At 37.1% G+C, this 24,577-nt stretch overlaps 1 protein-coding gene across 1 annotated transcript in view; it reads left to right on the forward strand.

Annotated features, from left to right (window-relative positions):
• SRFBP1 (serum response factor binding protein 1) overlaps positions 1-24,130 on the forward strand; it is a 69,656-nt gene extending 45,526 nt beyond the window's left edge. Inside the window, 4 exon segments of the mRNA XM_029965467.1 lie at positions 20,205-20,286; positions 21,161-21,902; positions 22,517-22,554; positions 23,277-24,130. Coding sequence (XP_029821327.1) covers positions 20,205-20,286; positions 21,161-21,902; positions 22,517-22,554; positions 23,277-23,464 — 1,050 coding nt within the window. The 3' untranslated portion in view covers positions 23,465-24,130.
• Positions 24,131-24,577: the final 447 nt, after the last annotated feature.

Here is a 24,577-nt window from a genome sequence, read left to right on the forward strand (position 1 = left end):
AAATAATCTAAGCTCTCAACAACAGCTGGAAAAAAGCTCTCAATACTGTTAAATGCAGGGAAAAGTTTCTACATGTGAACAAAACATGACAAACATTAGCTTGAAATAAAGGTGGAATTTTAACACCCCTGTGGCTTATTAGTTTCAGTGTAACATTTCTCTTGAAGCCCACTGATGGTACATTATTAAATATTAACTGTCTGAGTAGTGATTTCTGTAAGAGAAAGTGGGAAGAGCCTTGTTGAAATAAGCAGCTGATGTTGAGAGCAGTACCATTTCAAGGCATGTGTTGCAGAAGTGATGCCAGAAAGCAATTCTGAATTTAAAAATCTCAGAACATGAAATTGTGTATTTTCTTTCACATTATCCTCAAATCCTGTGGGTGGTCCACTGAGGGAGTCTGAAATCTGAAATGCTTATAGTCCAAAGGCTAAATTGTAGAATTGGGTCATTTACTTGTATAATGGCACCATTAGTTTGTAATATAACTATGCTATTGTGTATTACAGTCATGATGTAGTTCAGTTATCTGCATAGTGTGTAGGAGGATTTTCAATGTTTAATGTCAGCAAAATCAAGTTAATAGGAAAACATCACAGGAATTTGGTGTTTCTGGCGCTGTGTTTGGGTAGAAGCATCTTACTGCTTTTCCTTCTCTTAATGATAGAATAGAGTAAGGAAAAGGTCACAGCTATACTGGCATGGGGCTAAAAAGCTGCATTCTTCTTCTAAATTTTTTTGACCAAGATTTTCCAGTCTGAAGGTGAGCTAGTCAGAAATGGGTTACCGTAACGTTAGAAATGATGCAGAAGTGAAGATTCTGGATGAGTGAGGGCATGTGGAGAGGGATTTTGTTCTCAAAGAGAGATGCTAAATTCAAACAGTGACCTTTTTTCAAATGCATAAGCCTTATGCTGGTTTCATATACTGTAGGAGCCCCAAAAGTAAATAACTGATGCTATTGTTTTAAAGGAGTTTATAGGTTTACAGTTGGAATTGTATTTTCTAAGAGGACAATTTTATTCCCAAGAATGCTGAGGGAATATAATTAAACTTACTTTTTTTATTTTGTCCTTACTTTTTTTATTTTTTATATATTCATGGTCATGACTGATAGTGTACTTTCCATATTTACTTAAAATAGGCTTTAATTTTGCTTTAATTCTTGAAAATGTGTAATACAGATAACCTCATGGAATTGTTTTGGGGATTCGATCTGTTGTTTCTGTTATTTTCTGCTGCTGGTCCTATTTTTCAGGGGTGGTCCTGTTTTTCAGGGGTGGTCCTGTTTTTCAGGAGTGTGAAATTCTGTTAATGTCACACTTTGTAGTGGATAGAACTTATGTTTCAAATCAAATTTATGGATTGATGCTGATGCATTTTTAAACCCATAGAGACTTTTTAACCTCACTACAGTAGAAGAATATGTACAATTAATTAATACAGTACTGTTGACAAGTGACAGTTGTGCCATCATGACTTTATTGGTTGCTGTTGATTGGCCATAGAATATCCCCAGCTAAAGAAAGCATCCCTTTTGTGCTTTAACAAAAGTTAATTTTCCAGTATTTTATCTCTTATTTTCCCACATTTAGCTATCAAATGAACAACAAAAAAAATTTATTTTCTATCCCTAGCAATATTCTGTAGTCTCAGGAAATGCAGACCACACTGTTTACCTTTTCATTAACTCGAATTTCAAAATATTTGAAGGAAAATATCCCGTGGCTGTTTTCATTGTCAAAATAGGTTTGTTTTCATTGACAAAATGCAATCTGCTTTTAATTCACTGTGGAATGCTGAATATTAGTTTTGCATAGTGGTCATGTAGTCAAGATATTTGTTTAATTCCTTTTGCCCACTGAGATTTTATGTTCCATTACTGTATTTCCACAGTATTTTTCAGAATAAGATAAGCATACTTTTCTGTTTTAAAAAAGTTTGCATAGATTTCAGTCAAGTACAATAAAATTGTGCTAAGTGTTTAGCGAGTGGCAGTTTACTGTGAACTCTTGTGATTTATCTGTCAATATGGCTATACTCATGGTTGCTAATAAGCAGATCAGATTTATAATAGTTGCAGAGTGAGTTGGCAAGAGTCACCAGACACTGGACTTCTGCCTTTCCAAATTTATAAAAGCATTACAGGGTTTACCACATTGCTGTAAGACAAGAAGCAGCAGGTGAACAGTTTTTTGTGCACTTCTGCTGAAATATTTTTAATTGTCCTAGTTAGAACAACTGGGACCAGTTCATCACTGGATGGGTATAACCCAAAACTGTGTATTCTATAGCTTTCCATGCCGTTTCCCAGAAACTGTTATCAATGAACCATTTACACCATCTGCACATAGAGCCTGACTCCTCAGGCTATAAACTAGGTGCTCAGAGGCCTTTGAGATAGGAGTTGCTTTTGTCCTCACACCCATTAAGGAACCCCCCACCCTGAGGGAGGTACTGAGCATTCCTGCCTGAACTGGAGAATATATAATCTTGGAGTCTTGGGACTTTTTTAATCACTCGTGGGATCCAGAGGAAGACTGCAGATCACCACTCTCGACTGGACTGCAGTCACCACTTTTGACCAGACTGCAGCAGCACTCTCACCAACAGGTTTTCCCCCTCTCCCTTTTCTTTGGACTCAGGGGGCCCAAAGAACACCACTCTGTTCATGCCCAGGGTGCTGGGTTATATATTTGGGTTTTGTGGGTTAAAACCAATTGTTTGTCTGTATAATTGTACTTATTGTATTATTTTATTAAATTGTTATTCTGATTTATAATCTCTCTTTTGGGTTGAGTTCATTTTCCCCTGCTGGTTTACCTTTAAACCAGCACATTAATCCATTTTAATATTGCTGCAGCTAGCACCATTGTTATCAACAGGTGAAAAATTCTATTTTAAAAATTGTAATAAATCGTATCATGCAACTTTGACTGTTGTTTATATTGCTGGTGCTATTTCCAACTGTTGAAATGGAACCTGTATTTTCTAGGTTCTCACTAAGTCTTTATTCGCTTTCTGTACATAGCTGTGCATTTTCTGCAACCTTATTTGCCAGACCTTAGTAAAATTAGAAAAGTATGTGGTAGAGCTTTTGTCTATTTTTTTTTAAAAACTCATATTTGCAGCTGTGATGGCATTTTGTGCTCCAGCACACTGAAGTTATACATTGGAAGCCAGTCCTAGAAATGCTATTCATTACAAGCAGAAAACTGAATTTGGAACTGACAAAGGTCTTAACTGCTATCTTCAACTTGTTGCTAACATCGATTTAAGGTACTTTAGATACGTTAAGATAGGCAGGATAAATAGATTAATATTTATTAATGTTTTTCCAGTATTAGAAAATTTTGTGTATAATGTATGCTGTTTCTCCAGAAAAGGGAACACCTTCATGATAACTGGAGACGGTTTTCTTGCCTTGGCACTAGCAATAACAGATATTGACTAACATTTTTAATATCTCATTTAGCTTTTCTTCCAGTAACTTTTTGGTGTAAAGCACATGAAAAAAAAAATCCCTGTCTTTTAAACACTGAGAATAACAGAATTCTGCTCCAGCATAATGGAACTCTCTAGTACAAGCAGCAGTATGGAGTGTCATCTTACTTTAAGTCAAAATACTTCTTATTTTTCCTAAAAGTCCATGTGCTTCAAAATTGAGTGACTTTAAGATTTTGGCAAGGGGAGGCTTGAAATTGAAATGAACTATTGTGGTTTTCTATCAGTGAAGACTAAAGTACCAGTGTACATTAATTTTATCAAAGACTGAATTGAGCACATGCTTCTGACTTGCAGAAATACCAACAAATATTCACATATGATAAATGCCACCTCTATTTTTTGCTTCCAGATTCAATCTTCATATAACCTTAGTAGCGTAGTTTTGCTTTTTTTTACACTGATTTCTGATCTGTGATCCTTGAAAAGAACGCCACGTTTTCCTACTAAGTCTTGTATTTTCATACGTTGCTCAAATCCTGCTGTGTTTGAATCATGCAGATGCTTTTCTGCAAAGAGGACTCTGCACAGCAAAAGTTTGTTGGGGCCATGCAATGCCACATCCCTCTGAGTCTCAAGATTACTGAAAAGCTTGCTACAGTTTCTAAGTGTGTTGTGAAATTTTTTTTAGACCAGAAATGTAAGTCATCACTAGCTCTTAGAAGCCCTTTTTTTTTCCTTTTTTTTTCTTTTCTTTTTTTTTCTCTTGCTAATATAAGGTCTGGCAAGCTTATTTGGGATTGCTTCATGTTCAGGAACCAGCTTTGTCTTGTTTGGAATTTAAAAGGAATTCGAAGACTTTAGAAACAGGATCTCAGGCAGCTCATGCACAGCAACCATGTGCACAGTATGATTTTGATCATTAAAAAATATAAGTGCTTGATGAGGACAGCTAGACTTAACATGATTTTGGAGGGTGTACGTTAATGCCGTGGGCTTCAGGTCCAGATATTTTTAATAGATGCCCAAAGACTGATATGTTGCAGTTAAAAGTTCTGGGGATTTTTTCATGGATGAGTGATTTTAATATCTTTACCTGTATGGCTTAAGTGAACTTGGGATTGGGGAACCAATTAAATTACTAAGAGTAATAAGAAAAGGTTTTTGATGATTTATCAGATGAGATTTTTACTGATTCACATATGAAAAGACCCTGTTTCATCTCCAAAACTACTTGAATTCACTGGATCTCTGGTGCAGGACTAAGGACGTCCTTGGGCAAAAAGGGTTTGAGGAAGAGGCAGAAATGTGCTTCTGTTCAGGACAGACAGGAAGAAGAAGGATGAACTTTACAGGCTGATTATGTATTAACTTCATTTCTTTCAAAGGAGTCTTTCAGTCACATTATCAAAATAGCATTTCTCAGATTCATATAATTTTTAAACCATGCAAATGATGGCCTGAGATTAGTATATCAATCCACAACCCCTCTCTCATCACCAACCAAAAAAAGAACAAGGGTGGAGTAGTCACAGTGCTTGCTTTGTTTTTTGTTCTTCTTTGTAGATTTATATTGAAAACATTTTTCACACCAACAGTTTGTGAAAGGCGATTTATGAAAGGCTGCTAGCTTTGAGGCATTAATTGACAGTGAGTAAGTAAATAATTGGAGCATCAGGTTTCCCAAAGCATCTCACTAGATGATAATCTTTGATTACAAGACATTGTTCTAATGAATACATTTATTTATTAAGGAAATTTTAAACTTGATACTGCTAGTACTCTTGAACTGTGTGGCAGAGATAGATGTATTTTCGGAATCAAGTAGAATTTTTGATTAAACACATCTACATCCATAGAGGAACAGTCATATTTGTATTTTCTAACTTTGAAAAATATAAATGTTTCTATTTTAACTGAAAATCCTAACTGTACACTTATGATCTTTGCCTTCATTTATTTTAAAAGTGTATGCCCTGGTGGAAAATATCTAAAATAACCCCTCTGTACTCACTGTAGATTTAATCTGAGGAAATGCACTAAATCATAAAAAGGGCCCCTAAAAAAAGCCTTTTGCATTTTAATTGAAGACTTGCTGTTAGCTTCAAAGGCTTTGGATCGGGCACAAAATAGTTACTGTCTCTTGTTTGAGGTTTGGGGGATTTCTTCACAGTCCACTCCCCTTCTCCTCCCCCCAGCCCTCCACTATATAACATACTGATTAGGATAGATGTTATTATTGATATAAAACTTCTGTTTCTGTTCTTACTGCATGTAATAGGAGACAATTATGTACCTGGATTTTTAACATTGCTTATGGAAATATTTTGTTTGCAGTCCATAAACCATAGGGAGAAAACTACTGAATCATGATGTGATAGTCCATAAGCTTGGTATAATATGCTTATCATTAATACTTTGCAGTTTTGTGGTTCAGTTTTGGCTATACGGCGGCAAATGGCTGGTGTTTTTGAGGAACCCATGAAAAACTTCATTCTCCTTTTTATCTAAATTCTGTTGTTACACTGATGATTTAATAGTTTAATGATTGCCTATCTGGACATGGTTGACAGTCTCCATCTCACTCCTCTCCCCCTTCTTTATAAGTATTAATTATTGGAAACATTGTTATCTTACTTCCTTTTGCTCCAGAAGGAATAGGTTACCTTATAGGTACACGTATGTTTCTGTTCTCCAACAATGTTGAGAATGCTGAGAATAGTAAAATAATTATATTCAGTTTATTTTCCTACATGTTATAGTGTTATCTTCCCTTCTTACTTCAATATGGAACGATAGATGTTCATTTGCATATCAGATGCCAGATATGCTTTTCTCTCTGTAGTAGTTGTATCTGTCAACATGTTAATATTTATTGGAAATGTGATGCATTGATTTAATAGTAAAATTTCTGGCATCACAGACTAAAATAATTGGCTTGGTGCTGGGAATCAGTACTACAGAGTTAAATTCTTTTTGTCCTGAGTATTTTGACTCTGTTTGAATTCAGTTACACTGAATGTATGAAGCCACTGTTTTCTGAGAATTTTCCATGTCAAACACCAGATGTTAATGTTAAACAGGAATGTTTGTGGTCTTCCTTAGGTTACTGATGAAGTGAAGAATTTTACATTCATTGATGAATATCACATTGAGGCGTAAATACTTTCTCTGTGGTACTGATTGTTTGTTGTTTTCTTTTCCTGAAGGTTCCTCATCTTACAAATTTGATCACCTGAACTGCTGTTTAGCATGGCTTTTGTGTATACTAGTCTGTATTTTAGAGCCTAGAGTCCATTGCTATGGTTGCAAATGAAGTTTTATGTTAGTATAAAAGTGTCAGTTTTTGACAAATCTTTCTCTAGTCTTCTTCCACCTACTTCTCTACCTGACTGTCCATCTGTCTGCCAGCCCAGCCAGTATCAATCCATCCCCAGACTTCCAGTGAAAAAGTACATATCCTGTATGTTAGGTTCTGTCTGTCACACTCCCACCTGTGGACAGCCATTCCTTCCCCCACCGCACTCTTCCCCTTACTGTCTCTGGAACAATTTGTAGATCACTTCTCCATTAGCCCCTTTGCATTCAAACTAGGCTACCACACACATGCCGCTGTAGTACCACTGTTTGAGAGCAAGGAGGTAAACTAGACCAAAGTTAGCATCATCTCCAATAGCAGAGTAGAAGTTGCAGCAATCTCATTTTAACTACAGCTTTGATTTTGTTCATTCTGGAAAGAATATTTTTTAAGTTCAGTGTTGAAATAAACTGCTAGTTTTCCACAGAGGTGTTGTTTATCTTTGATACAAAAGGCCTGTCTCCTTTCAAATTTTAAAGTGCTAGTCCAAGAATCTTTCTACCATTCATTTGCATTCCCGTGAAGCTGTATTTCTTAATTTTGTTGCCTAGATGAACAGACTGTTCAAGTTTATTAAAGTACAGCCCCGTCCCTAGACCAGGCTCAAACTCAAAAGTGATATGATTGCCTTTGATTTGAATATGCTCATTTCACTTACTTGGTGTGTCAGACCAGAATGTGGGCAGGCATATTATTGTCAGTAAAGCTCAGAGGAATTTGATTCAAATTTTTGTGAGTAATATTTGTCTTTGATCATCTAGGTAATTCAAATACAATAAACATGCTTGAGAGACTAGAAATGGATGAAAAGGTGGGTGGGAAGAGCAGTGCTTTTGAGGTTGGATATGCCTGTGGTAGTGACGATGTGATGCATAGTGCTGCACATGCACATGGCTGTACTACTTGGTCCCCAAAAGATTTATATCACGGGACTCATGAAAGACAAGCAACTCACAACTTTCATTTTTATTTTAAATGAGTATTTGAGTGATGCGTATAAATATCTTTCTGGATACGAGCTGTCAGTGGAACAATGGAGGAAAATATTAGAAGTAGTCTTGTTTCTGTGCTTTCCTTGAAAAAAAATGCAGGACAAAAAATGTGGCATGGCAAGATTCTCGTGGTGGTTGGTTTGGCAACTTAGGGTTTTTTTAAATTCAGGAAGGCCAAGTTACTGACGTCCACCATCTTCTTCTCCAAAATATTGTTCAGGCTTGCATACAATGCCTAAGAGGCAGAATCTCAGTGCATGGGTGAGAGTATGTTATCAAAATGAAACATTTAGGTATTTGGAGTACTTGTGGGGCCAGAGAAAGCTGGACAGGAAGGACGACCAGCAGCATAATCAAAATTGCACTGAAAACTTTAAAGGACATAAAGGAATATTTTAAAGCACGGGGAAGGTGATATGCTTGGAGAAATATCATATTCACAATGACATGACATACAGGGAAAGACCAAGAATGGAACAGCTTGATCCGATAAATAATGAAGGTAAATCAGACTGCCTACAGTGCTAGTTGATTGACACCTCCAATACTAAGCTACAGGGAAAGGGTGTATATTATGAATGCTTCCATACTAATCCTTGCACCAAAAAAAATAGTGGAGGGAAACTAGAATATTTGACATATAATACCATCACATATAAAATAGATATTCTCCTTCCACCAGGTCTTCAAGATAATTAATGAAATTTACCATCTTTACAGGAATAATGGGATATGAGGTACATGCATGAGAGTGGTGCTGTTCTGTGAAGCACTGTATTTTAAGTCTTAACAGCTCAGTCATATTAATGGAAAAGAAAATCCCTAAGAAGCATTTTGATTGGAATTTCCAACTGGCGTAAAAGTTTGGTACTTGCATGTCCTACAGCCTCCAGTCAGAATGATGCTGGTGAACAGAAAATGTTAAGTGAGATTAGAGAAGCTACAAATTTAGGACAGATAATAATAGTGAAAGTTTTCAATTACCCTTAATTCATATGGCTACTTAAGACAGAATCTTTGAATTACATCCTTTATGTATCCACCGGGAAAGTAATCAGTTTGTAAAGTTGATCCACATGAAGGGACAGGGAGAAGGATATGTGCAACCAAACGAGAAAGCAAAATGTTTCCTCAAAGCGGGTGGTTGGGCATTTGAACAGGCTCCCCAGGGAAGTGGTCACAGCACCAAGCCTGACGAGTTCAAGAAGTGTTTGGATGATACTCTCGGGCACATGGTGTCCTGTGCAGAGCTAAGGGTTAGACAGGATGATCTGTGTGGGTCTCTTTCAACACAGCATATTCTGTGATCTGTCTATAAATCCTGTAAGTATTGGTACTCATGGAATAATTTTGACTAAGGTTCATGAAGCTGTTTTATCATTAACTTCCAGCAGCACTTTTTTGTGTGTGTTCATGTAAGAAACAAAGATCAGTGTACCCCTGAGGGAAGAACAGCCATATTTTATTACCTCTTGATCTTGTTTTGAGAAGCACCATACAGTTGGCACTCTATGATAGTGTACTAAGTGAATGCACTTGTATCTAGAAATTAAGTACAAGGAGAGAGAACATAAGGCAGAATTTACATGAGTTGAAACATTATTTTGGTTGCTTAGAGAACTTAAAACGTTAAGATGTCTTTAATGTTATATAAGCAATTGTAATTATTTATGTTAAAGACTGACACTTACTCATACATTACTACAGGAAAGGCTCTTTCTGTATATTTGCTTTGTGGTGTGGCTCAGAATTGCATTGGAAAATCAGAAAAAAAAATAAATCTGACATTCCTGATGTTTCTAAAAATTAAAAACAGCTGGTATTGTCTTTTGCTCCTTTTATTTTTATAAATTAAATTCTATCAGTTTTTCATTGTGTATCATATAGAAATAAAGTGCAATATCATTCTGATTTCTTCCTCTCTTTTCTATGCAGATCAGTTTTTAAAGTGCTGCAACTCAGAATTAAGAAATTGGTAGTTAAAAAAATTAAAAAAAAAGGAAGTTAAGGAATTAGGAGGCTTCTTTCAACTCAATATGAAGCCCATCAGTTTGTTAACAGTGGAAAACTAAATGAAAAGTTACTAGTGCTTGAACTTTTAAAAATTTAACTTTAGAAGGAGAAAAACTTTATGTTCTTGAATTACTGGAATTCTGTTCTTAAAAATCTCATCTATTGGGATGTCAATGAATGTAGCTGCTAAGACCATCAATATTAAAAAGTTTGAGCTTGGTAAAATGAGAGCATAAGGTTACAGGACTTTGCCCCTCTATGGTAATATCGGTAGATAAGAGAAAATGGGAGGTAAATAGTCATTTAGTAATGGCATTACATTTAAAAGATGATGGTCTAGTTTTTTCTTGGGTTTGGAATATGAATAATTGCCAAACTGATTGGAAAGATTTTGTGGTCATTTCACATTAGGAAAACTCGGGATGCCAGAGTTAAGTAATAATAATGTAATGGCCTAGAAGCTGCCCAGGAGCCTCTAAGCGTAAAGATTCAGTGTGCCATATAGTGAAATACCTGCTATAAAATCTGAACATCCAGAATTGCCATTTAATTTACATCCATCGTCTGCTGATAGGCTCAAGTAATATCGGGGCTTACATATATATCGGACATGTGTTTATCATTAGAGCAGGTTTCAAAGGCATTGTCAATAGACTTAATGATGGAAAAGCTACATTTTGGTGCCAAAGAACTGGTGTGTCTATCTCAGATGTTTTAATAGTTTTTTAGTGAACTGAATTTGTATTTCCATTGTCTTTTTCAGAAAAAGTCTGAAAAACATATATATTTAAAAAAACCAAATCTGTTTTCAATTGTGCACATAAATTGCAGTGTGGTATGCCAAGAAATGCTGTCTTGTTTTGAGTAGGATATGATAACATGGCCTACCCCTCGTTAGTGCGTGCAGTGTTCATGAAGTCTCTAAGTCATCTGTGCCTCCAAATCCCTGGCTCTCATATTTATTTCCATCAACAGTACTCTGAGCAGAAATATGTCTCTCCCAAGAGTTTTATCTGAAGACATTGACCTGACAGTACTTTAGTTGTATATAGATATGTTCCCTGGTAGTAATGCTTATAAATGTGGAGGTCTGAGCAAGATGGGGTTTGTTGGCAAGGGTAACCTTTTTTCCTTTGCATTGTAAATTATCTGAAATATACCTGATTAAATTGGAGATTGTTTAAATTTGAAGATCTCAACTATGTCAAATGTCTCTGCTGTAAACTTAATTTTGTATGTGCTTATACATATGGTACTGTGTCGGGCTTCATCTGACAAGTGGTAACTTGAGGTTTGAGTATTTGTTTTATAGTGAAACATTGTAAGGCTGTATCAAGACTACATCCCCGGTAGTTCAGTCCAGAGTTTTGTCAGCAGATTTACATCATAAGGAGAACAGTATCTCAATTCCGAAACTTCTTTGGTTCATCCAAAACAGAATACTGTGAACTTTTGGTCCATTAATAGTTTTAATAATACAGAGCTCATCCCTCTGTCACACCAATTCAGTGCTACCATGTGCTTTCACTCAATCTTTGGACATGCCCAGGGTTTACAGCTAAACCTTGGGAGCTCAGGTGCATTCAGGTTGCAGTGAAGTCAGAGAATTCTGTTTACTGCTCTGTTTACAGCGCTGGCTGGATGTTGTTGGTCTCCCTTGTGTTTCTGCTCTCTTTTCTATAACAAATAAGTATAAATAATCAGTTTTTAATTTTTTTTCCCAAAAGTTATCTTTCAAATTTCATTCTGATATTAACCTGCTTAATTCTCTATTCACCATTAATGAACAATTGCCTATTTTCAGTTTTCAGATCCTCATTCTAGATGGCCAGTTACAGACAAATGATTTCACTTTTCTGTAAAGGTCAGTTCTGGTCTCAGATCTGATATCTTGTGGATGTCAAACTAATTTATGTATGACATTTCCTCCAAACTTCATTATCTTCTCTTAAGACTATGTGAATTTTGTGGCAAAGAACTTTTTCTCTATATTGTTCACAGCTACTGTCTGTTACCTGAGCTGTGTTTTGATTCTGTTCCCCCTGAAGTACGTATTTTGTTTCCAGATTTCTAGTTCATTGTATTTTGCTATGCAGTTTAGTTTCTTGCCTTATTTGGGTTGGGATATTTACTTGGTTTTCTTTTGTGGGGTTTGGGTGTTTTTCTAGTGGCATGTATTTTACTGTGCTGTGTCCCAAAATTTTTTACTCAGTTTGGTGAGACGCATATATTTTATAGTGACACAGTCACAATGAATTAGACCACCATAACTGGGGGAGGAGTTGTCACAGTGCTCACTTTATGTCTTCTTTCATAACCTTAGAAGTTATTTTTTTTCCTTGTTGGATGCCAAACTGAGAGTACTATAGCCTTGGAAAAAATGGAGAAGCAGCATTTGAGTTTTCCCGCAGTCTTGCTGTTTCTGCTTACACCTAGAGTTCACCCTGTTCTCCATGAGGAAATAATTAAGGATCCATGCCTACTTCATTCTGGAATTTTTTGCTCTGACTTTTCTTTATTGAAACAATCATGGGAATTATTCTTTGCATAAAGAGAAGAAAGAAAGAATTGTAGAAGATTAAGTACATAATTTGTACTCAGGCAGGTCTGGGGTTTATGCCAATCTCTGCTGTAGATCACTCTGGAAGTTTGAGATGAAACACTCCATTTTTTATTTGACCATTTCCTAATGTGAAAAATAAGCATTTACCTCACACTTGTATGATTGGCTTAATTAGTTGTGACAGATTAATCTAAAGAAACTCTATTATAGACCCTTTTATACTCCAGTTAAATATTGTCATCTAGCACTTACAAAGCTCTAGGCTTTTGAAAGGGCCTTTAAACTTTTTCAAGTGCTTGGATAGTAGGTGGTTTTGTCATGTATGCAGCAAAGAATAGCAAGAAATCCATTTTTCTCTGAATTTGTAACTTATTTTGAAACTTTTATTTTAAAAGAGGAGCAATGTTTATACATCATACTTCTTTTTGATAAAAGACAAACAACATTTAATGTGGAACTGAATGTGAATGTAAGTGAACAAATTTATGGGGAAAAGAATAGCTGTGGTCCAGACATTCAAATGAAATTAGGGCAGTGTAAGTACCTTCATAGTATTTAGAAGAATCTCATGCTCCTCCCTGATTCTTGATCCAAGAGTCTGTGGAAGGCAGTGATGAGTTGAGTCAATGTTACTGCCGGTAGCACAAGGTCAGCTAGATTTTCCAGACTTCTGCCTTCTGTTGTGTGCAGCTTTACAGATGAGCAACAAGATTGCCCAGGATACCCCATGTTGCTACGAGTCTTCAGCTTCATAATGTTCTTCATAACGTTTGTGTGTTGGGTTTGCATGACAAGGGTTTGGTAGTGGGGTTGGCTACAGGTGTGACTTCTGTGAGAAGCTGCTGGAAGCTTCCCCTGTGAAGCCAGAGCCAGCTAGCTCCATGACAGACTCACCACTGGCCAAGGCTGAGCCTACTAGCAATGGTGGCAGGATCTCTGGGATAACATCGTTAAGAAGGAATGGGGGGCAATGCACAGGAACAATTGCAACCAGAGAAGAGAGGAGTGAGCATGTGTAGGAGAAACAGCCCTACAGACAGCAAAATCAGTGAAGAAGTAGAAGGGAAAATGCTCCAGGAGCTGCAACAGAGATTCCCCTGCAGCCTGTGATGAAGGCCATGGTGAGGCAGCTGTGCCCCTGCAGCCCCTGGAGGTCCATGGTGGAAGAGAGATCCACCTGCAGCCCATGGAGGACCTATGCCAGGGCAGGTGGATGTGCCCGAAAGAGTCTGTGATCCATGAGAAGCCTATGCTGGAGCAGGCTTCTGGCAGGACCTGTGACCCCATGGAAAGAGGAGCCCATGGGGGAGCAGGTTTGTTGACAGGACTTGTGACCCCACAAGGGACTCACATGGGAGCAGTTCATGATGAACTGCAGCCTGTGAAAAGGAGTCGTGTTGGAGAAGTTCGCGGAGGACTGCCTCACATGGGAGGGACCCCACAATGGAGCCGGGGAAGAGTGTGAGGAGTCCTCCTCCTGAGGAGGAAGAAATGACAAAGACAACATGTGATGAATCGACTACAGCCCCTATTTTCTGTCCTACTGTACCCTTGGGGTGGAGGGAAGAGAAAACTGGGAGTGAAGTTGAACCTGGGAAGAAGGGAGGGGTGGAGGGAAGGTGGTTTAAGATTTTGTTTTTACCCTGATCTAATTTGATTGGTAATAAATTTAATTAATTTTTCCCCAAGTCAGATCTGTTTGCCTGTCACATTAATTGCTGAATGGTCTCTCCCTGTCCTTATCTGGACCCATGACCTTCTGTTGTATTTTCTCTCCCTTGTTCTGCTGAGGAGGGGAGTGATAAAGCAGCTTCACTGGGCACCGGGCATCAACCCACCACAGCTTGCAAGATAAATAAAGTAAATATCCAAATATTTTCATGGTTGAATTACCACGATAACAGAAAAACATGTAAATTCATATGAACTGTGGCAAGCCTTGAAAACAATAATAAACAGGTTTACTTGTATATCTTGATGTTTTGTAGGAAATTGTTTAGTTTTTCTTCTCTTGTTCTACCACAAGACATTTTCATGACGAGTTTTTGCAAAGGTTTTAGATCTATTAAGACATGTATTTTAGCTTCAATTCAAAATTTTTCATCAGCCTGTTTTAAAAATCATTTATCATCCAATTAAAAAAAAAATTATGCTGGAGCTTGGATGATTTCCTGAGATCCATACAGAACTGATTTCTATAAGAACTTCTCACCTGTCTTATTATTAAGCTGGTGTAACTGCTACTTCATAACACCTGTACCATCATTTTGATGTTACGTGCAACATTGGTATAGCTTGAGTGAAAACAAAGTAATAGATCACTATAGATCTGACAGGTTTTAGCTATCCATTTCCAGAGTCTAAAGTATTTAATGCTGGCATTTCTGTTCTTTGATTATAATGGGATTGCTTCCTGTTACTTCTGTATTTGGGAGAACCACTCTTATAAAGTCTTGCCACATGTAACCTGTTTTCTACATCCCTTAGTTGACTTGTTGTCCAATTATTAAGCTGAGACACAGTCAATAAACAACCTCTTGTTGTCAGGAGCTGAGAGAGCAATGCTGTCATGAATGGTACTATTAACCAGTTGCCTCTCATACCAAAATCTTCACCATGTTTGATGATCACAGATCACATACTGTATTTCTTACAGACATAAAGAAAGAGGGAGAACGAGAACTAGCTGTATTTCACAGTCAGAAAGTAACTTCTCTCAAGCATCTTATTCCAAAGTAGTACGAGGGCATAGTATGGACTTGGGTGGCAGCCATGATATGGCATCTTCAGCCACTCTGTGACTTCACATTAATCACATCTACTGTTATGAAGGCCAGCTGTAATTACTTAGAGCTCTGCAAAGAACATGTGGATTAACAGGTTTTGTAGTTGTTTGGGGTTTGGGGGTTTTTTTCAGTAGAGAGCTCTTCTCCTAAGCTGCTACAAAGGCTATTGCAATGACATCTTGGTTTGGCCCAGAATTAGGTCTTACTTTTTTTATACTTACTCTGGTTAGCATTGTCTCTGCCATTTTTTGCTTAAAGTCAGGTTGTTAACATTTGACATTAAAGTGTACTTCTGGATAGTTTAGAAGCTAGTATGACATACTTCAAGATTGCTTTTTGTGTCATGGTTTTTACCGTGTACTGCATACTTGTTAGTGGGGTTTCTGACTGTCTCCATTTGAGTGTCATTATTTTAAATAACAGATGACCTGAAATGAGAGATGCAGCACCGCTACACTTTATCAGTTTGGCAGCACTGTCACCCAGCTGAAATTCTAGTAGTCGTCTTTTTAGTAGTACACTCTTCTAGTAGCAGTTTTGTTTCTGATGAGACCTGTCACAAGGCAATTCCCTTTTGCACAAAGTGCAGATGAAAAATTAAAAGTATGAGCTCTTTCTTTCCCATTATCAATTATAACTACAGCAGAGAGGGTACAAACAAAATTAGTCTTGAAATGGGAAGATTAATCAGAATGAAGCGATATAGTCAGAAGTCTCCATTTCATGCTCCTGAGTTAATCACAGGTTTCTGCCCTTTAATTCATCCTGAAGCTCTACTGTTTCAGGTGTACTATCAAGGCATGCCTTTCAGCTCCTGTAGTCCCATCTGTTCCGAGACTGTGAGACGCTCAGTTTCTCATTCTCACTATTTACCTGCGTTGTATGAAGCAGCTTCTATTCACACAGCTTATGCCTGATGTTTACGTTATACTGTTGGGTTGTTTTGTTTTACCCTGTAGTGCCAGCTTTTGGAGCCATTCCATGCCTCTGACCCCTGTTCCATCACATCTCAAAACTTGCTGTTGTGAATCTGCTTTTATTTTAGCAAGCTTATAATGTCCATTCTATTTCCAGTCATTGCCACTTGGTGCAAAGTTTGTCTCCCTTTTATGGGGCATGCATGACGTCAGTGGTGATAGACAGTTTCAATATTATATATGGAAATACTTGCCAAGATAAAAAGATTGAGGAGACTGACTTTCAGGTGGTTTTGTATTTAACTGTCGTGGTTTCACCCCAGCCAGAGCCAAGCCCCAGGCAGCCACTCGTTCACTCCCCCACCAGCAGGATACTTGGGAAGAGAATTGGAAGGCTAAAAGCCATAATACTCATGGGTTGAGACAAAGTTTAATAGGGAAAGCAAAAGCTGTGCACACAAGTAAAGCAAAACAAGGAATTAATTCACTGCTTCCCATAGGCAGGCAGGTGTTCTGCCTCTCCAGGAGGGCAGGGCCCCATCACATGTAACAGTTACTTGGGAAGACAAACATCATCACTCTAAACATCTGCCCTTCTTCCCCACAGATTTATACACTGAGCATGATGACATATGGCCTGGAATATCCCTTTGGTCAATTTGGGTCACCTGTCCCAGCTGTCTCTCCTGTCAACCTCCCATGCAGCCCCAATTTCCTCGCCAGCGTGGCAATAGGAAAAGCACAAAAGGCCTTTAGCAATAACAAAAATATCTCCATACTATCAACCCTGTGTTCAGCATAAATCCAAAACACAGCCCCATACAACCCACTGTGAAGAGAATTAACTCTACCCCAGCCAAAACCATCACAGTAACTTAGAACTTCTCACCAAGAAGTGTGACTATGTACTGCTCCATTTCTTTGTTCACTGTGCAGCACCTCAGTTGCACTGAAGGAGGGAGAGTGTTCATATAGAAAGTACTAGCACATTCTTGCATAAAAAAATAAGTAGTGCAACATAGTACAAGAAGTAGCAGGAATATGTCAGAATAAAAGTGTACAATTCTAGTATCTAATTAAACATAAAGTGGACAGCAGAAGTGGGGAGAGGGTATTCTTGCTTGTAAAGACAGCTGACATTTTTCTTTTAAGTTTTATTTTCTCTATTCTCTATGTTTCTATAAGGTTTTATATACTGGAAAATACTTGAGGAAAAATAAATCAAGCATTGCCTATGCCAAAAAAACCCCAAAACAAACTACACAGAAAAATGGGAAATCTTAAAGAATGTGAATGCCATATTGTTTGTTAGCTACTGTCTATCAGTGTGAATTGTGTTTGTGAAGTATTTTGCTATAAGGAAAAAATGTGGTTATTCCATATGGATTGGCCTGTACATGCTTAAACCCTTTCTATAAATATTTGAATTAAAGGACACCAGATGTTGCACAGAAGCTGCTGCTGCTTTCTGAACTTCATGGTATATTCTTTCAAAACCCACAGGAAGTAGCTGAGGGAAAAAGTGTATTAATTAAGTTCAGAAATAGATTTTCCAGCTATAGAAAAATCTCCAAAGAAAATAGCATATGATCTTCAGAAATGTGAGCTCTCTGTCCCAAGAATCTGGTGTCAGCATGCAGCATTGTCACATGGGGATTAGAATTCAGATTTCAAGTTCTCAGACCTAGGCTAGCCTGAAAGTAAGCCAGTCTGTGGCCCTTGGAAATGGACCCATCTTTTGTCCTGTCTGCTCTGACCTGTGTTCACAGTTCTATAGACAGTGTTCAGAGAAAAGATTTTTCCAGTTTTTTCTTGGCCTAGAGAACTAATGTTGTAGTAACTGAGACTTGAGGAAAAAGGAAAGTGCTAGAATTCCCAGATGCTCTGCACTTCAAACATGAAATATGCTCTGATGTGCCTAAAGTATATTTTGTATAAAACTATGGCAAAAGAAATACAAAATGGGATTTGCTTTGCATTGGTTGAGGAATAAGATTTACATTTTGCAAACCAATTAAATATTTCTTCATTTAGAAGTACTGACTCTGCTGTAGTTGTAGTGCCTTCTTGTGCTCTGTTTCCTTCAGACCAAAGCACTGAAACTGACTCTTCTGCTCTAGTAGTTGGTGGGAAGTGTCCATCTATCCTTATGCAATGAATATATAATTGTTTATACTCTGAGTCACATGATTCTGTTGGAAGAGCAGGTACACACAAACAAGTAACATTTGCCACTGAGCACTCTTATGTGAATTCAGTCAGCTATGTTTAATGTGCATTGCTGATGTATTAGGTAGGGTTTGTGTTGTGGTGATTGGACCCCAGCCAGCAGCTAAGCACCCAACAACTGCTCGCTCACCTCCCCTGCAAGATGGGGATAGCATCCAGTGAGAAAAAGTGAGAAAAACTCTATCTTGAGATAAAGACAGTTCAATAAGTGAATCAAAGCTGTATGTGCAAGCAAAAGAGAATAAGGATTTTATTTGCTATTTCCCTTCAACAGGCAAATGTTTAGCCACAACCCAGACAGCAGGGCTTCATTCCGCTAAAAGGTTACTTGGGAAGACAAATGCCATAACCGCACACATTTCCCCATTCCTTTTCCTTACCTCGAGCTCTTATTGCTAAGCACAACTTGATATGGAATGGAATGTCCTTTTGGTCCTTGTGGATCAGCTGTACCAGATGTGTTTCCTTTCCAACCTCTTGTCCACTCCCCACCTGCCTGTTGGGAGGGCAGAGCGAGAAACAGAGAAGGCCTTGATGCAGTGTAAGCACTGCTCATCAATGACTAAAATATTGGTGTGTTACCAACACTAAGATGTTTTAGTCAGAGATCCAAAGCACAGCACCATCTTGCCTGCTATGGAGAATGTTAACTCCATCCTAGGGCAGAGCCAGTACCTCCATCCCTTATTCTCTACCAGTTACACACCTGTGGCTTGGGCTCCATCTGTTGCGGTGGTTGCTGAGGACAGGAGAGGCCACAGATTTTCTTGAGTTGAGGGGCACCAAAATCAGTACAGATTGGGTCACAGGGCACTTGCCCGGTTCTTTACAAGTATTATCATCTGTTGATTCAGGTGGTTTCTGCTGTGATACTTCCTGTAGCTTATAGCTCAAATCACAGATAGCAACAATTTAAACATGTATCCATTACAGAGCCAGAGGAAGGCTCTGTAAGAGAGAAGAGAGAAATTTATGTCTCATCTACTCTCTCCCAAAGCAGGCTTTAAGAAATCTTCCTGCTAAATTTGTGGTTTACAAATGTATTACGCCTCATTTTCCTCCATTAAAATCAAACAAACAAAAAGCCCCCACAAACAAACAAACAAACAAAAACCCAGAAGACAAAGCTGCCTTTTGAAGTCTTAGGTATCTCTCATTTTGTTCTTCAAGAAGAGTGCTAACAAGAAGACAAGAACCTGAAAATAAGAGCTTTTACAAAGTGTCATACATTATTTCCAAGATATAAAAGGGAAAGTCAGAAAGGAAGGAATTCCTTCTCTTCCCTTTTTTTCCTTAAAATTAAAGCAAGATCAGATTTCTTCTTTGAATCAATTGGCAGAGTTCCAGTATTCTACTGCATCAAATTCAAGGTTATTAGTCTTTATGGTCAAGTTAGACCTTGCATCTCAGCCACATTTAATGCATATTCCTTCCTGCTATGTCATTTTGCCAAATTTTATGACATCCATACTGCACTTCTTGCAATCTGCTGTATTTCTTCAAGCAGATGCCTTCTACCAATATGATGTCTTTTATTCAGTGGGTTCATGAATTTGCTTTTCATGTGTAAGAAATAGTAAATGTAAAATCAGTGTGCTAGCACTAAAAGATGTGTCTGGTATGCTTTAAAAAATAAATCATGTTATACCTATTCAGTACCAGAGAAATATCATATGATCTGCATGTCTGTTATGTTTGTATCATGGTTAGACAGTCAGAGCTTTCTGCATTTAGAATGATGATAATACAGGCAAAAATAAAATTATTACAGTATCATAAGCTTTCCTCTTGTTCAGTTCATGGTGCAGAATCACATTAATATGCATTGTAGCATAACTGACACAGAATCCTGTAAGTAATCACCATTCAATTGACTTCATGCCCTGAATTTTTCTTGTATAGCCAAATTGTACTGCAACTGAGCGAGCGATGGCACGACTTGCAACACATCCAACCTTAAAGCCCAGATTTGTTGAACTTAAAGGTATGAAATATTTTAACTTGTTTATTACTTCAGTAGCTTACTGGCGTGGTACTTTGTTCCTGTATATTTCTGCACAAACAAAAAAAACCCTAAAAGCTTCTGTAGTTACCCTAACTAGCTGCAGTGAACCAAGTGCCACAAACTTGTAATCATTTACGTTGGTTGAAGTGGTCTCATATGTGACTGTGTGCAATATGACATTTAAGAACAAATAGGGTGTTGAACGAACAGGGTTTGTAATGGGAACTCTAAAAATCAAATGAATGTAATGGAATATTTTTTAATTAAATGGGAATGTGAAAGGATCATTACAGCTGGGTTTCCAAAGGCAACTAAAAGGTTTTACAAATTACTTTCTAAATCTTCCTCGAAAACTGTCCCCAGAATCTTTAGGGTGTCTTTCCTGGTTTTATAGGTTCTCTCTTGTTCTCTTGAAACTGAAATTTTCTACCTAAAATTGATGCTAAAAAGAGTGAAGTCCTAGTAATAATGTCAAAGTTACTCGATTAATAACAGAGCATATCAAATACTCATTTAATTATATATGTGCAATTTATTATTAGTTTGCAGTTTTACACTCAAAGTAATGCCCTAAGTGAACATGATTATCAGCTGCAGATTATTTGCTTAAAGTTCACAGTTAACCCCAAGTTTCACATTGTATTTCATTGATAATAATTTCTTTCTCTCGCTTTTGTTGATACTGTACTCTATGGTCTTGCCCCATGTGTTCAGTAAATGATTGATAAGGACATTCAAAATATGCTTACTCAAAACAACATATTTAACTTGCAAAGGTGTTTTATTATATAAAAATAACTTATATAAATTGACATGTAGCTGCAACAAAATATTTCCTCTGCCCCTTGCACAGCTGCTGTAAAAGCTTTTAAGGATGCAAGAAAGAACCCAGACAAAGCGACTCCTTTGAAAAAGGCTAAGTCAGAAGAACAGCCTAAAGCAGCGCAACATTTCAATAGCAACTTGGATGACCAAGCTCCTAAACTAGCTCAAAACCAGCAAGGATGTGGACACAAAACAAAACTGAGTATGAAAATAGAGACTGACAGGGTGGCTGAAGAACTTTGTGAGAGTGCATCTGAGCAGAAAACTTTGGAAATGGAGAGAGCATACGCTCCAGAAAAATCTTCATTTCAGGCAGTAGAAATGCAAATAGTCACTGAGAACAAAACAGAAAACAAACATAGCTATCAAAAAAGGAAAGAAAATACGAGTATCAACAAATTAAATGCAATAATAGAGAAAATTGGTGATAGTGACCAGGAGCATCCTAGTGAAAAGGAATACTTCGATGATAGTACTGAAGAAAGGTTTTATAACGAGTCATCAGATTCTGACAGTGACAGCAATGATGATTTCTTCATTGGCAAAGTAAAAAGAAAGAAAAAAACAGCAGCAGTAACTAATCCTTCTTCAACAAAAGATAAAGATAGACTTCAGAAAAATGTAGTGAAGAAAGAAAAGAACACAGTTCCTGGGACAGCACAAGATTTGATCATGGAAGAAAGAAAGCCACCTGCAAAAGCAATCAGGCTAGAATCAGTGTTCTGCAGTTCCTTGTTGACCTCTAATCAGAAATCTCAAACCAGAAAAAGGTAAACCTTTTCCCCATGTTATGTTCTGCATTCCTTCTCTCCTTCTCAGTAATGGAAATTGTTGTGATTTTCAGTAGTCCTTACCAAACAAAGAGAATTTGAGTTCATTAAAGCTTAGAACATGTTCACAGAAACTACCTGTCAGTCTTCTTGCACTTTCTTGACATTAAGTATTTTTCAGATTAACATTAGCACTGATGTGCTAATTTTTTAATTAAATGGGAATGTAAAAGGATCATTACAGCTGGGTTTCCAAAGGCATCTAAAAGGTTTTACAAATTACTTTCTAAATCTTCCTTGAAAACTGTCCCCAGAATCTTTAGGGTGTCTTTCCTGGTTTTTTAGGTTCTCTCTTGTTCTCTTGAAACTGAAATTTTCTACCTAAAATTGATGCTAATAAGATTCCTATCTAGACCTGCATCCAAATTCAGTCACTTCTGAATACTTCTATTTCTAATTCTTTATTAACAAAGGTGAAACAGCATTTAAGGGGTTCGCATGATAAGCTTGAAAAGTTATTGCATGGGTGTTTTGGTGGTAATGATTCTTTATTCACAGGTTTTTGTAATCTTACAAATTTCTTGAAAAATCCTAAATTCTCTTTTTATTTTTAGAAATCCTAAAGACCAGCCACTCAAAAATGGAAGAACAGGTATGTATTACTTAACCTGGTAAAATTACAAGAGTAAAATCATCTTGAGATTTTGTTGCCTCTGCAGTTACGATAAGCTGTACTTTTTTTCTTTTCAAATTTGTGGAACATATATTAACATTTGTTGTTAAAATGGTCAAATTGTTGAGCTTTCATTTTAATCATGGATATTATCTGCTCTTTTCTATTTTTTTAGTATTAGAAATACTTAAAGTACGGTTTACAGAGGAAAGGGCTTTTCCATCTGTCAAGCAGTTAGTTTTACTTGTGCACAGGTAAAGGTACAGATTTTGATATGTACCTAGTACCTTGTGTCTTAAGTAATTCCTCCAGTAGCTCCTGAAAATGTAGTATTTTATTCCATTTGTACTATATGATACCATTTTGGAATTCATTTGATCAAGGATATCATTTCAGTCATATTGAGTTATATTGTGTAATATCTCATTCGTTTATTGTGAAGAAAAAAGTTTAGACTGTGCTGAATATTTGTCTACACAAATTTTGAGTGTGGTCTGTAATAATAAATCTAACTATCTGCAGTCCACTGAATGGCAATTTACTGGGCTGCAAGATGAGGAAATCTTGCTGTGAATATTCAGATGACTGTGTTCCCCATGGGTTATTATTAAATTTTTGAAAATATCTGCAATCCCAGAGTAGTTTGCATCTATTTATGAAAGTTCATGATGTAGTTAATGCTTCGTTTTGTACTTGCACAGGTTTTCTTAAAAGTGAATCACAGCTGAAGAAACAACCATTTGCAAAAGCTTCAGGTATTAAATGTGACAATAAGAAAGCATGTTTGGAGCAACCTCTTCATCCTTCATGGGAAGCAAGCAGGAGACGCAAAGAACAAGTGTCTCAAATTACAGCATTCCAGGGAAAAAAGATTAAATTTGATGACTAGATTATATGAAAATTCAGGTTTTAAAAAAAAAAAAAAGATTTTTGCAACTGCTGTTTGAACATTTTTGTTTTACTGTCCATATCCTTTGCAGCCTATAAAACTGCAACTGCTATATCTTACCGTCTTAGAATAATCAAGATTGCTTCATTTATTCTGTGTGCTGTCTGTGGATAAATGTAATGGCCATGTGGTGTTGGTTCATAAGTTCCATAGCGTAGTCCCCCCATTTATGAAATACACTCTAACAAATTAATGGTTTTTAGGAACATCATTTTTGCCCTATAGGAATAGTACAGATTTTTTTGGAGCTTTTTTTTTCTAATGTAAAAATGTATTTTATATGTGGATTTGGATTGTCAAATAAATCTCAACTGAGGAAAAGTAAGAGATTCTTGAACTTGAACAGACCTCAAAAATTCATGAATGTATCAAGTAGCTGGAAAAGCTGATCACCTGGTAAGCATGATATGAAAATTTCTGAAGATCAATTAAATATTGTCCTTTTAAACTGTGATCTCTGTCCTCTGATTATACTGCCAATTTGAAGAACCAAAAGAGTGTCTTTAATACTTTGTTCTGGTAGTTACAGCTGAGTCCTTTTCATGTGCAGCTTGTACTTTGTGAAAGAATATGAAAAATTAAAGGGTCTTTGTACATTAAGAAACATTTGACTTTTAAGTGCCTGTCTGACATTGAGAGTTCATTTGATTGGGCTGTGACATAAAAGGTTCATTGAATTTTTCTTCAAGTGCTTTTCATACTACTTAATTGAAATGAGTTCTGAACTTGTAATTAATTTTTAGCAGTGTTTATTTAATTATAGTTATCTTACATAATCAAGTTAATTCAGAAACTTGGTAAATGACTCTAGTGGATGTAAGATAATACACTCTACTATTCATACAGCATTTTGTAATGCCTTATAGTGAGTTTCTGTGGCTGGGTTTTGGGAGCGGGAGGGGCTACCAGGGTGGCTTCTGTTAGAAGCTGCCAGAAGCTTCCCCTGTCCCGTGGAGCCAATGCCAACCAGCTCCAGGATGGACTTCCTGCCGCTGGCCAAGGCGGAGCCAATTAGGAGTAACAGTAACACCTCTGTGATAACACATTTAAGAA

The sequence above is a fragment of the Manacus vitellinus genome, unplaced genomic scaffold (genome assembly GCF_001715985.3).
Source record: "Manacus vitellinus isolate BGI_N305 unplaced genomic scaffold, ASM171598v3 scaffold_9_pilon, whole genome shotgun sequence".
Taxonomy (NCBI): domain Eukaryota; kingdom Metazoa; phylum Chordata; class Aves; order Passeriformes; family Pipridae; genus Manacus; species Manacus vitellinus.